At 43.2% G+C, this 13,449-nt stretch overlaps 1 protein-coding gene across 2 annotated transcripts in view; it reads right to left on the minus strand.

Moving 5' to 3' along the window:
* Nucleotides 1-12,951, minus strand: part of PIK3R4 (phosphoinositide-3-kinase regulatory subunit 4) — a 30,553-nt gene extending 17,602 nt beyond the window's left edge. For both annotated transcript variants that reach the window (XM_028750055.2, XM_028750052.2), the window contains exons 1-7: nt 12,796-12,951; nt 10,041-10,802; nt 6,789-6,922; nt 6,100-6,682; nt 5,221-5,355; nt 2,580-2,801; nt 563-736 (exon numbers count right to left, since the gene is read on the minus strand). In XM_028750055.2, coding sequence (XP_028605888.2) covers nt 563-736; nt 2,580-2,801; nt 5,221-5,355; nt 6,100-6,682; nt 6,789-6,922; nt 10,041-10,770 — 1,978 coding nt within the window. In that variant the 5' untranslated portion in view covers nt 10,771-10,802; nt 12,796-12,951. The remainder of the gene's footprint in view (nt 1-562; nt 737-2,579; nt 2,802-5,220; nt 5,356-6,099; nt 6,683-6,788; nt 6,923-10,040; nt 10,803-12,795) is intronic.
* Nucleotides 12,952-13,449: the final 498 nt, after the last annotated feature.

A 13,449-nucleotide genomic window follows, 5' to 3' on the forward strand; every position in this document is an offset into this window, starting at 1 on the left:
GGGCTGCTCCATGCTTTTCTTCTCCAAGCCCATGAGAGCAGACCTCTTCAGCCTTGCAGTAACTAACCATCTTGCTAGTCTGTGACATTCCATTTGGCACTTCAGGCCAAAAAGCCATTTTTAGTTGCCAGCATTTGGGCACTGTAAATAAACATTATTCTGTTCAAATCCAAGTTGAGACTCGGTTGTCTTTGTTAATTTCCTCAGGTTATTAAAGTGTGGATAAGTCCTTGGCATTTAATGGACTCAGGATCTCTAATGGTTTGTGTAACATGTGAACTAGAAGATGTGTAGAACAGGCAACAAAGACTTCTCAGCTTTCTAAGGCTGCAATCTTAAACACAGTCACTTTGAAAGAAGCCCTAACATTCCTGAGTAAAAATGCATAAGGTAAGGCCAAGAACACAATACACACTGAAGGACAACTGCTTAAATGTCATTCTGATTAGAAGTTCAGAACTATGTGATGTCATATGCTGGATAATGAAGTTGGCAATATAAACGGCATGCTAGACAAAAGATTGTTAAAAGTAGAAAATTGCTACTAGGGAAGCAGGCTTACCAATATCACAGGCAAACTCATAGATATGTGGTTTCTGCAAAAGTCCTAATTGGCACATACAGGTAAGGGCATTGAGGGCCTTATAGATGACAAATTCTTCTGCATCACTGAGCCCTTGCTGGAGCAGAGGCTTTAGAATTGAAGAGCTTTGCCAGCCAACATAAGCAGCAACACCTGTAATCATGGTAGAATAAAATACAAATTACAATTCCTAAAAGCTAACGCAAGTAGAAATATCACATGCAAGCAGGGTTAACTCATGCAATCCTGAAGAAGGGAAAAACCCAAATAAGTAGGGTTCAATTTGAGCTACCCATGAGCTTCAGTGCTTTTCATCATCAGGTCTCATCTTAAAATTATTTTCCACCATTAAATACAGTGGTATCTTGGTTCTTGAACTCAATCCATTCTGGAAGTCCATTCAACTTACAAAACATTCGCAAACCAAGGCGTGGCTTCTGATTGGCCCCAGAAACAATGCCAACAGCCAAAACGGGCATTCAGCTTCGGAAAAACGTTCACAAACCGGAATACTTACTTCCAGGTTTTTGGCCTTTGGGAGCCGATTTGTTCGCAACTAAGCCGTTCGGGAACCAATGTACCACTGCACATAAAAGGAATCCTGCACCCACTACCCCTTGCTTTGTATAACATCTCATTCATTGCCACAAGATAACATGGCCACTAGCATAGACAACTTTAAGATTGCCATATAGTCATGCTAGATGACTATGAGTTGTAAGATTGAAGAATGGGACTTAATGTACCTCTAATTAAAACATGTGAGAGATAAACATCAAGAGATGGCATGTGACTATATTATCTTCCTTGTGAGCTGCTAGGGAGCTGGGTACAGAGAACTGCACCAGATATACTGTTGGTCATATCCAACAGGGTAATTCGTATGTATTTATTATTGTTACTCAAACATAAGACGATTCAGCTGTTATTGCCACACCTTAGGCTAGGCATGGCCAAACTCGGCCCTCCAGATGTTTTGGGACTACAACTCCCATCATCCCTAGCTAACAGGACCAGTGGTCAGGGATGATGGGAATTGTAGTCCCAAAACATCTGGAGGGCCAAGTTTGGCCATGCCTGCCTTAGGCTTAGTCAACCCTTCCTCAACCTGTGCCCTGCAGATGTTTTGGGTGTTTCATTAGCCCTGACTACTGGCCTTGCTGGCTGGGGCTGGTGGGAGTTGTAGTCCAAAACATCTGGAGGGGACCAGGTTGGGGAGCACTGCCACTCAAACACAGACAATTAGTCCTATAAGCAATTGAAACCCTCTTAATCCCCCAATTAAAAACTAACAGACCCTCATTTCATACACTGAAAATCTGCTTATAAAAAGCAAAAGGTAGCTGTGTTAGTTCCCAAGAAAAAACTATGAATTCCACAGTTGGAAAATACCTTTATGAGGATCAACCAATAAATTTACAAAAATGTGGCAAATTTTCAAATTTTCTGAAAGTTTTCATCAGACAAGGTAGTATACAAAACCAGAGCTGTGTGGGAAGATGGATTATCTGTAAAGACAATTCCTACTCAAGGGGTCTAAACCAAGGTCACCACTGTGCCCAAAACATAGTATAAAACATGCCTGCCTCCTTCACCGCAAATGTTGCTTCTACACTTGGGCTGACCTTGCCTGCGAGTAATAGGCTGATGCAACTAGTCTTCCATAGATTAACTAGGTTTATTTACTTAAAATACCACCCTGTCTCTTAATAAAACTTCTCCTAAATGTTGGCTTTGAGGTTAAAGTGTCTTCTGTGACAGGCTTGAGGGACTGTGTTCCTTCCTTGTGCTTAGACTAATTCATTCTATCAATCTGCACATAAAAGGAATCCTGCACCCACTACCCCTTGCTTTGTATAACATCTCATCTGATGAACAGTTCTGGAACACTTGAAAGCTCACCACATTTCTGTGACTTTGGGGTTGGTCCTAATAAAGCTATCAGCCCAACTGTGACCTCAGGATAAAAAGCTGGTATTTGTTGTCAAGCACATACCCACTATGCTGTCAAAAAACGCTCCTCGTAAATGCCAGTCATTCTTATCGTTGAGAAAGGTGATCATATGGGAGAGGAGAACATCGTTGGCTTTTTGACGACCAAAAAAGACACAAAGGCGAGTTATTCCATTTTCCATCAGCGTCTGCTTCACAATGTTTTCTGGGTCGCTCAGCAAAGTGACGACTTTCTGTTGGACCATTTCATGCAAGGCTTGAAGCTCTACAAAGAAGGACCATAGAAAAAGGTTGAGGAAAAACCAGATGTGACTGTGTTATCATCCTTGTGATGTATTATTTGCACTCAGGAATCCCTCCTTTTGTTGGTCATTATTTTTGTATTATTTAATATGTATTTTAAAAACACACACTCTTATATAATGGCAATAGGCCATGGGTGGTCAAACCATGGCATGGGTACCCAAGTGGACTCAGCCTGCCTCTTCAGTGTTGCATGTGAGATTCCTGCTCTCCAGCTCTGTAAAGAGTGGAGGATGTATCGAGGCACTGGGGGTGTATACATACTTTAACAAGCAGTTCTCTGTCTCATAATTTCAACTTGACCTGTGGCACATTTGCTAAAAATACTGGCCACCACAGCAATAAGTAAGCTGTCAGAGCATATGAAATCCAAGACCAAGTCTCCTAAACAGTTGGGCCCACAGCATACACATCAGGGCACAATCACAGCCCCACATGAACGGCAACACTCACATAGAGTTTCTATGCTTCCTTGTTCTAAACTGGTTGAGGTTATGGTGACCGATTCGCTGCACTGACAATGTCACTGCTTCTAAAAGAATCATGTATGTCAGGCATGTCCAACTTTCAAGAGATGGAGATCTACTCCCACTATAAAAAAACTAGCGGTGGTCTACCAAAGTTGTTGAGCTTTTTTTAGGGAGCCAAAGTTTGGAGGGGCAGTCTGTGATCTACTCTGATCTACCACGGACCCCCCCGCGATCTGCCAGTGGATGGTGATCTACCTGTTGGACATCCCTGATGTATCTGGTTACGTGTGCAATTAGATTGGCAAATATGCAGAAAAAGCAGTATTTAACAACACCCAAGAAATTCAATTTTCTGGCCATGCCTACAACTTCAAATGTTACTCTAGGCCTGCTGCAGCTTGTGGAGCACAAGGATAAAAGACTGCCCTTCAGATGGCAGGGGAAGGGATGGTGGATAGAACAGAGAAAGAGAGAATGAGCAGAAGCAGGACCAGCATGCAAATGTGGGTAGAAAAACATTTTGATCAGGAGACGAACCTCTTGTGGGTAGCTTTGTGTAGCCTTGAAGTGAGAGGTTTAGAGTAGATGTGCAACACTGAAAGTGAAGGAACAACTAAAAGTCTCCCTGACTATTTGCTCAACGAAATACCTTAGATTTTAGAAACTAGGAAACAACTCCTCTTTAGAGGTACTTGCTGCACAGAACCTAAAGTTCACTCTGCAAACATTACTTTCCTCATGCACTTCAGTGTTGAGGATATACCTGTGCACTTACACCCATTGGAGTGATCTCCTTAACACTACAGTCATACCTCGGGTTAAGAACTTAATTCGTTCTGGAGGTCTGTTCTTAACCTGAAACTGTTCTTAACCTGAAGCACCACTTTAGCTAATGTGGCCTCCTGCTGCCACTGCGCCATGGCTGCACGATTTCTGTTCTCATCCTGAAGCAAAGTTCTTAACCCAAGGTAATATTTCTGGGTTAGTGGAGTCTGTTACCTGAAGCATATGTAACCCGAGGTACCACTGTATAGGGAATATGGAAGGCTCTGCTTTAGGGATGAAGAACTTCTTTCAGCCAGAAGTCTACATTACCTCATCAGCAACCTTCCAGGGACGCATGCCAGTAGTGGATGAGGCCAGAGGCAAAGGCTGATGGAACAATTGATATGACTCTTAACTTTGTACAGTAGGCTATATTCCAGACACACAACTGCTGGAGATTTCTACCTCCTGCAAACACATCTAGCCATCCAAGCAAACAAGAGGGATTATCACAGATAAAGGTCACTCTGCCACTCTGATTGATAAGGGCTTGATAAGGGCACAAAGCAGGGCAATGGGGGTGGTGCTGCCTGGGGAGAGTCCCAAAGACCAGTTAGAAAGGCCTGGATTGCTAAATCCGCCCCCTGTGCCTCATGTTCCCCACTTCTGCTTTACTTGCAAAACTCTATTTATTCAAAATATTTTATTTTCTTTGAGCAGCTATTTTTAGGCTGCCTTGTAGGACAAAGTTTTCTCTGTGCTCTGTCAAGTTCCACAGAGCTTTAAAATGCCAAGAAGGGTGATGGCTATCCTTAAGTCGTAATTTCTTGCTAGGATGATCACCAGTCTGATTTCCTGAAGGACTGGATAAAGGTATCCTAACTTGACTGTGGTCTGACTTGACTGGTCTTTTGGTGCCTCTTTCTCATTAAGAATTGGGAGATTATCTTAAATCCCTACTGTAGCTCTCAAGAAGCGGAAGTTCTCAGCATCCTTCTGGAATCTGAACCATAAAGATGAAAAAATTAACAGTCTCTTGAGTCTATGCATGTTCATTTGGACACAACAACCACTACATCCAATTGGGCTTACTCCCCAATAAGTATTCATATGAGCATGAGTAAAGGAAAGTGAAAGATACATTACCAGTATCATAATTTTCGCTTGGATGTGTTGCATCATCCATTTCTTCACTATTTGGTTCATTCTCCATGTTCAAGTTTTTCAATTGGACAAGTTCTAGGAATCTCAGAGCAGTTTCTGCCAACAGTGCTATGTTTTCTGCAAATATTAGAGCGGGATGTGAGAGACAGATAATCCAAGGTTTTTTTAAAAAAAAGATTAACAACAACAGAAAAAGTGGCAATAGTTTTAAGCACAGGTGATATGTGATTAAAATGTGAAGTGTCTCAGAATAACAGCATCTTATACTGGCTTACCCCTAGACAGAGAAAACCAAGCTTGAACTTTGCGAAATTGCTTCCTTTACCAGTTTTTTTTGGGGGGGGCGGAAGGGGGAGGCAGGGCATGGGCAAGAACTACCAATGATGCCCATTTCATGTCTGTGCCATATGGACCTCGGCACAACCATCACATTCTGTGTGTGAGCTCCAAGAGACCCCTCACTGTCTACTGGCAAAAACAGAATGCAGGACTAGACAAACTTGTTTCAGATCCAAAGAAGCCAATGATCATTCTGGCATTCTTGTGTCAGAAGCACAAGCAGCAGGGCACACTCCTGGTTGGTTTGTTAGTTTTAGAGCAGTAAGACAGGCAGATGGTAGGACCCAAACATGTTTTTGCCATTGACATTCTGCCCTATTTGTTTATTTTGGACACAATAGGTCATTCTGAGAATTTTTTTTTAATCGCTCAAATTCTCATACAAGGAAAAATAAATTCAGCACTAAATAAAAATCTACATTTGCAGACACCTCCCTCTTTATTCCAGTTCTGTGATTTAAAAAGAGAAATGCAATGACATCAAAGAAATCCCTCCCCAATGCCCCCCATCTCCCCTCTTACCAGCATAAGCCAGTCGGACAATAGTGGCTTCATCTTGGGCCAAATGTGCAATACCTGGCAAGATGTATTCTGGGTAGATATTGATATCATTACGTGGTACTTCTTTGACCAGAGCAAGAACTTTAGTGAGTGTCCTAACGGCTTCTGCCCTTACTCTGGGCACAGAGTCATTGCTGAAATGCAAGAGATAAGGCGTGATACGATCCAGCAGAATTTCCACACTTAACCTGGGTGCCAGCTGGAGAATCAGTTCCAAAGCAGCCAGCTTTGAATCACAGTATTTGAGGGTCTGAAGGCAGGACGTTATCACCGACACCAAAATGACCAGCCCATTTTCCTTTGTCTCTCCTTCAGCTTTTTCGGTTTGGTCATGCCCACAGAGATTATGGATGATATTGTCCAGATCTTTACGTATAACGAGGATGCGCTCATCTGCAGATACAAAGGTTTCCTTGGCAAACTGTGCCATGTAAGGCTGGAGGAAAGTATAAAATATTTCGGGAAATGCGTTGTTACGTTGTTGTTTCAAGTAGTCTTCAGCTGCTAAACGTTTTTCTGGTTCACAGTGGATCATCTGGGTAACCTTCAGATAAAAGAGAGCAAAAAGAGCAAGGTGAAGGCAATGCTTTATTATTAAAGTAGGTATGGAAAATGCAATAAGCCACTGTAATTAGAGTGGAATTATTTACCAGTTCTCTAATACTCCGGTCTTCAATTTTATTCAGGACTTGTTCGGGGGAAAAGAGGCCATTTCTATACGCCAAAAGCTGTGACAAGTCAAACAGAGGTACACCTTCTGTAAAGAGCTCAGCTATTACGCAACCTGGAAAATACAGAACAGCTTCCTGAGAATTATTTGGTAGACATCTCTTCTTTCGCCTGCTCATAACCAAAGACTATAAAAGATGGAGATGATGTCACTTTCCAATGGGCCACACAATCCTTTTCAAGTTCTAGCGTTTAAGAAGACATCACTTCTCTCCACCTCTATAGTTCAGCTTCCAGCCCTCAGTGCTCTAATTACCAATATAGAACCATAAATCTGCACTCCAAAAACTGACATCAGGAGGCTGATGAAGACTTCAGCTTGCAGCACAGGAACTTGCTTTTTCTAACTCTATTGCTATAATAAATACTACTACTAATAATAGTAAATTAGTAGTACTGTGGTACCTCGGGTTAAGAACTTAATTCGTTCTGGAGATCCGTTCTTAACCTGAAACTGTTCTTAACCTGAAGCATTACTTTAGTTAATGGGGCCTCCTGCTGCCGCCACGCCGCTGCTGCACGATTTCTGTTCTCATCCTGAAGCAAAGTTCTTAACCCGAGGTACTCTTTCTGGGTTAGCGGAGTCTGTAACCTGAAGCGTATGTAACCTGAAGCATATGTAACCCGAGGTACCACTGTAGTAGTACCTCACCCATCTGACTAGGTTGCCCCAGCCACTCTGGGCGGCTTCCAGCATATATAAAAACATAGTAAAACATTAAACCTTAAAAAGCTTCCCTATACAGGGCTTCCCTCAGATGTTTCCTAAATGTTATATTACTCATCTCCTTAACATCTGATGGGAGGGCATTCTATTTCTTTTAAAAGAAATAGAAACCCCATCAAATTGGGGTGTGTGGGAAAAGCGTATCAACCGCATCCTTTTCCCCCCTCTGGTGTTCAAATGATCTTGGAAACCATCACTGAGAATCAGTAAGAATACGTGCAGGCCTGAAGATGTTTTACACACCCACAAGAGATGATCAGTGGCCCAAAACAATATGACTAGGGCTGCAATGTAGACAGAACCCCATGTGGAGTTCAACATTGTAGATTAACCTTTACAGCCTGGAGAAAAGGAGCATTCAGCACCTGTTGGCACCCATATTTCCTGCTACTGATTGAGCGAGACTATATACTACTAGTTGACTGCATTCAGAACACAATATGAACCCACATCATACACTGACAGCTAGGCAGAAAAGGTCCCAGCAAATACTGTTTATTGAAAAAGGAAAGCAAGTACGAAAATAAGCTGTTCTTCTCTAGATGTGCCTGGAGTTAGTTTCTCTGTCCTTCAATTGACTGTAGGATTTCTCAACCAAGGTAACTACCATTGTTTCCTGAAGCAGAAACAATCAAGGGCTGCCCAACATGATGAAGCCCCCAAACCTGCATGTAGATTCACATCACTTAGGAAGAATGACAGAAGTGCAAATAACTGTCAGCACCAGGGCAAGGTGTCCGGCCTCTAAATAGCCAGAAGACATGATGCCAACAAAAAAAATATTGTGGATCATGAAATTATAAGGTTTCTTGTGAGCATGTTTTACAATTTCACTAATGTATCTGGGGCTAACTCATGTGACCAATCCTCCCACTACAACCCACAGGCTTAATGCAGAGACCCCAGTGGAACAAAAGTAGCCACATGGATCTGACACCAGGAAGTGCTTTCAGATTGCTTCCAGACAGGTGTTTATGGGGGAATGGTGTTCATTGTGCATGCAATACAATGCTATTGACATCAAAATATTGCTCCATATTTCCTCCTCCCACCTTAATCAGGATTTTCCAGAAAAGGGAAAATCCAGCAAGTTACAATGCCCTATTTGCAATGTCTCAATAGCCTTTTTGTAATATTAAGCCCACATCTGTAAGCACCCTGAGAGGCATAGAAATTAGCCCAGTATGAATCACCATTAAAATACAGAGATGCTACTGTTATTCAGTGTACTTCACAACTAGTACAGAAATTAGAGTAAGTCTCCTGGGACAGTACCATTTCAGAACGCAGATGAGAGAATGGCATGCTTGATTGTTTGTTTTAAAAAATACAAGGAAGCAAACAAACAACAACACCATTCTAAATGGGAAAAACTAGCATACTGGGAAGAAGGCTAAGCTAGGACCCTTCATACTTACTTGCTAGTTTTCTATGTGCAATGATTTTATTATGATTTTTACACAGAGAAGCTTTCAACGATGCATTTTCCCATTACATTCTGAAGTCGTATGATTACAGGAGAGATGTACTATATGTTATTTTTTAATATATACTTTGGCTGGACAAATGTGGAACTTAATTGTTTGCAAGCCTCCTGCTAAACATTATACTTTGCTAATCACAGGAAGACTTGAGAATTCACAAGGAATGCTAGGAATTATCATGCAGACTAATGTGAATGTTAAGTAAAACCTGTACAGTGGTACCTTGGTTCTCAAACACCTTGGTACTCAAACAACTTGGAACCCAAACACTGAAAACCTGGAAGTACCGTAAATGTTCTGGTTTGCAAACATTTTTTGGAAGCCAAATGTGCTCCGTTTTGAGTGTTACGCTTCCGATTTGAGTGCTACACTTCCATTTTGAGTGTTATGCTTCCGTTTTGAGTGTTACACTTCCGTTTTGAGTGCCACTTCCCTTTTGAGTGCCACACTTCCGTTTTGAATGTTACACTGAGGTCTGTCTGTTTTTCCTATTTATTTTGCATTTTTGTTTTTGCAGCTCTTTTTGTTTGTTTTTGTGACTGTGTGGAACCCAGTTCAGCTACTGATTGATTGTGTGACTGCAGCACATTGTTTATTGCTTTCATTTTATGGATCAATGGTTTCATTAGATAGTAAAATTCTTGTTAAATTGCTGTTTTAGGGGTTGTTTTTAAAAGTCTGGAATGTATTGATCCATTTTGCATTACTTTCTATGGGAAAGCATGCCTTGGTTTTGGAATGCTTTGGTTTTGGGACGGACTGCCAGAACAGATTAAGTTTGAGAACCAAGGTACCACTGTAGTTCTATGCTGTATCTCATACATTATATCTGGAAAAGGCTGATGGTTTTAGTTCATCACAAGATTGCACTAAGTTCCCCACTCTCCCCCAGAAATCAGAAAGCAACACTTTCTATGAAGGCACAGCTTATGCACGTTGTTTACTTGATCACTTTAAAGTACCTGCAGAAAAGATGTCCATTGCACGCTTTAGTTCCCCCCTGCTTCGTTGATTACTGTTAGCCAAGTCCACCAGGGGAGTGGAAGGATCTCTCATATTCTCCAGTTCCGTTGCAAATATGCTGCCATCAACAAAGCGCTCTGGAGCAATGTAGCAAGTCCTCCTTCTTGACGTATCAAAGAAATAATTGAAATCAGCAGGGTTGTCTTCAGGAAGGTAGGTTGGTTTAAAACTAGCAAAATCTGTTAGAAGGACCCAGTTCCAGCTGGTCACCATGACATTTTCAGTTTTGATGTCTCCGTGACGGACCCCAGACCTGTGTGCTTGGTCCACTGCAGTCAAGATCTGGAAGGCTATCCACCGTTTCTCAATGTTGTTTAGGAACGGACGAGTACTAATACGGTCATAGAGATTATCTCGTACATACTGCCTGAAAAGCATGGCTGCTTTTTCAGATAATGTGGCCTTCTGGAAGGGAAGACAGTTTTGCGCAGAATTCAACCTTATTTTCAGCTCCTCCAGCTCCTGCTTGTAACTAGTTAATGGTAAAGTTGGATCTTGAATGGCAAACACCTTGACGACCACCAGACCTTCTCTGTGCTTGGCTCGGGCAACTTTAAAAAACCGAGTACTGCCCAAGCTTTTGTCATATTCAAAGTCATGGATGTCTGAGAAATAGCTGTCAACGGAGAGGATCTGAGAAGGGGCAATACCAGCCAGCTGGTTCCCCATGGCAGACCTTTAGTTCTTCGTCACAACTCTGCCTAAAAAAGACAAGAGAGGGATTTGTTCATCTCAACTGCATTGCTCTTCACAAACGACACACAATACATAATTTCATTTTGAAACACACAAATTACTATTAAGTGGCTCTATTTTAAATATTTTATAATTCATAATTTGTTTGTTAACGTCTTGTTTTATTAATGTTACAGTGGTACCTCTGGATACGAACGGGATCCGTTCCGGAGCCCCATTCGCATCCTGAAGTAAACGTAACACGCGACTGTGTGTCTGCGTGTGCGCAGGTCATGTTTCGCTGCCTCCGCGCATGACATTATTTTGAGTGTCTGCGCATGCGGCCAAACCCAGAAGTAACTCGCTCCGTTGCTTGCGGGTTGCCACGGAGCGCAACCCGAAAATACTTAACTTGAAGCTACTTCAACCCGAGGTATGACTGTATTAAACTGACTCCACATATGTACCAATTTGATTTAAAATATCAATTAGAAAGTGTAGAATGGGACGGCAAGTCGATATAGAGCTCAGTTGCTGGAAATCACAAGTGGGAATAGTGCTATTGCACCCAGATCCTGCTTTTGGGCTTCTTATAGGACTCTGGTTGGCCACTGAAAGAACAGAATGCTGGACTAGGTGGGTTATAGGACTGCAGAGTTGGAAGGGACCCTGAGGGTCATCTAGTCCAACCCACTGCAATGCAGAAATGCTGCCTGCAGTCATCCCTGGACAGGCTCAAAACACCAACCTCAAAACACCAGACACACTGACCCATCGAGTCACCTGAGGCTGTTATGTCCCCTTATGTTCCCATTTTTCACAACATGTCTGAGATCACAGCATTTAATAACCCAAAGGCTCCCATTTCCCTTAACACAGAATATTTAACAGGGCAGCCTTTTTCCAAACCAAGACGCTGCTGGACTACAACTCCCATCGCGCCTGACCATGGAGCCATGCTCGCTGGGGCTGATGGGAATTGTAGTCAGTCTAAAAATATGTGGAAGGACCAGGCTGTGCAAAGGCACCGCTTTCCCAAGCAGCCTTCTAGAAACATTCCCACGGCAAGCCATGGCCAATTTCTACCACAGCATTTCGCACCTCTCCCACCTTTTAACTTTACACCTCTTCCCTCAGTTTCCTCCTAAGATTCATCTTGGAAGATTTTATTATACACACACACACACATTTTATTATACACACATATACAGGGTAGGTCTTTTAAAAGAGGCGCTGTGGAACATGTGTACTCTGTATCCACAGGGCCTCTTTTAAAGGACTCACCATATATATATAAACGCACGCGCACACACACACGCACACAGCACACACACGTATACCCCTAAACATTTTGTGAATCTTTGTGCAGTACTTTTGTCCATTTATTTATTTTTCCCAATTTGAAGTATAAAATGGTGATTTTCTCAAGTCAAAATGAGAGTAGCTCTAAACATCTTTTTTGGGGGGAAGCACTGTACTCTCTCTCTCTCTCTCTCTCTCTCCCCGGGAGCAGTTTCCCAAACTGTTTTTGGACTACAACTCCCATCATCCTTAGCTAACAGGACCAGTAGTTCAGGGATGATGGGAGTTGTAGTCCTAAAAAAAAAAACAACAGCTGGCGACCCAAGTTTGGGAAACCTCCCTCTGTGGCGTCTCAGATACAAGTCGACGAAGCCAAGGCACCATCGCGCTGGTCAACATTTCTAGTATTTGCCATGCCCAGCGGTCGGCCATGAATGAGCCCGTCAGTCAGTCCGTCCGTTCTCCCTCCCTCAGAAAACACCACACTCCCTGTTCCTTAACATCCCTTTGCAGTATTGGGGGGAGAGAAAGGGAGGGCTTCGCGAAGGGTCCCCCAATAAAAGAGGGCCCGCCATGGCGCTGGGGACCCCTCAAAAGCGAAGTCCCTCCTCCCAACACGGGCGGCGTGGGGGTCCTCCTCGCGCCCTTTTACCTCAGGCGCTTTCTCTCCGTGAGGGAGAGAGCGCGAGCCTTCCCGCCGCGCCAACGGCGACTCACCGCCTCTCCTCAGCTGGCCCCGGGGAGTCCCGGGAGGCCAGGGCCCCGCTCGCCCCCAGCGCTCTCGGCTCCTCGGCCGCCGCCGCCGCCGCACGGGAAACCGGTAAGCATTACACAAGAGGAAGGAGGCGGCGCGGCCGCTGAGCTCACATCCTGGCGGGGAGGGGAAAGGAGGAGCCGGCGGAGCCGGAGGCCGGCCCTTGCTTGGACGCTGCTGGCCCTCCCGCGGCCTCGTCGGGAAGCGAGGCGCTTGCGGCTCCCAGACCGCCTCTCTCAGGGGCGGGGAACAAAATAGTATTATTGTTATTTATTTATTTGCTGCTCCTAGACGGCCTCTCATAGAGCACGAAGAAACGGTGGGGGACATAATAATAATAATAATAATAATAATAATAATAATAATAATAATAATAATAATAATAGTTGCTGTTATTATTATTTGCTGCTCCCAGACGGCCTCTCTCAGAACGCGAAGAAATGGTGGGGGACATAATAATAATAATAATAATAATAATAATAATAATAATAATAATAATTGCTGTTATTATTATTTGCTGCTCCCAGACGGCCTCTCTCAGAACACAAAGAAAATGGGGGCGGGGAACAAAATAATAACAATAATAGTTATTTGCTGCATGAAGTAACAGAGCGAGG

This window comes from Podarcis muralis, chromosome 12 (genome assembly GCF_964188315.1).
Source record: "Podarcis muralis chromosome 12, rPodMur119.hap1.1, whole genome shotgun sequence".
NCBI lineage: Eukaryota > Metazoa > Chordata > Lepidosauria > Squamata > Lacertidae > Podarcis > Podarcis muralis.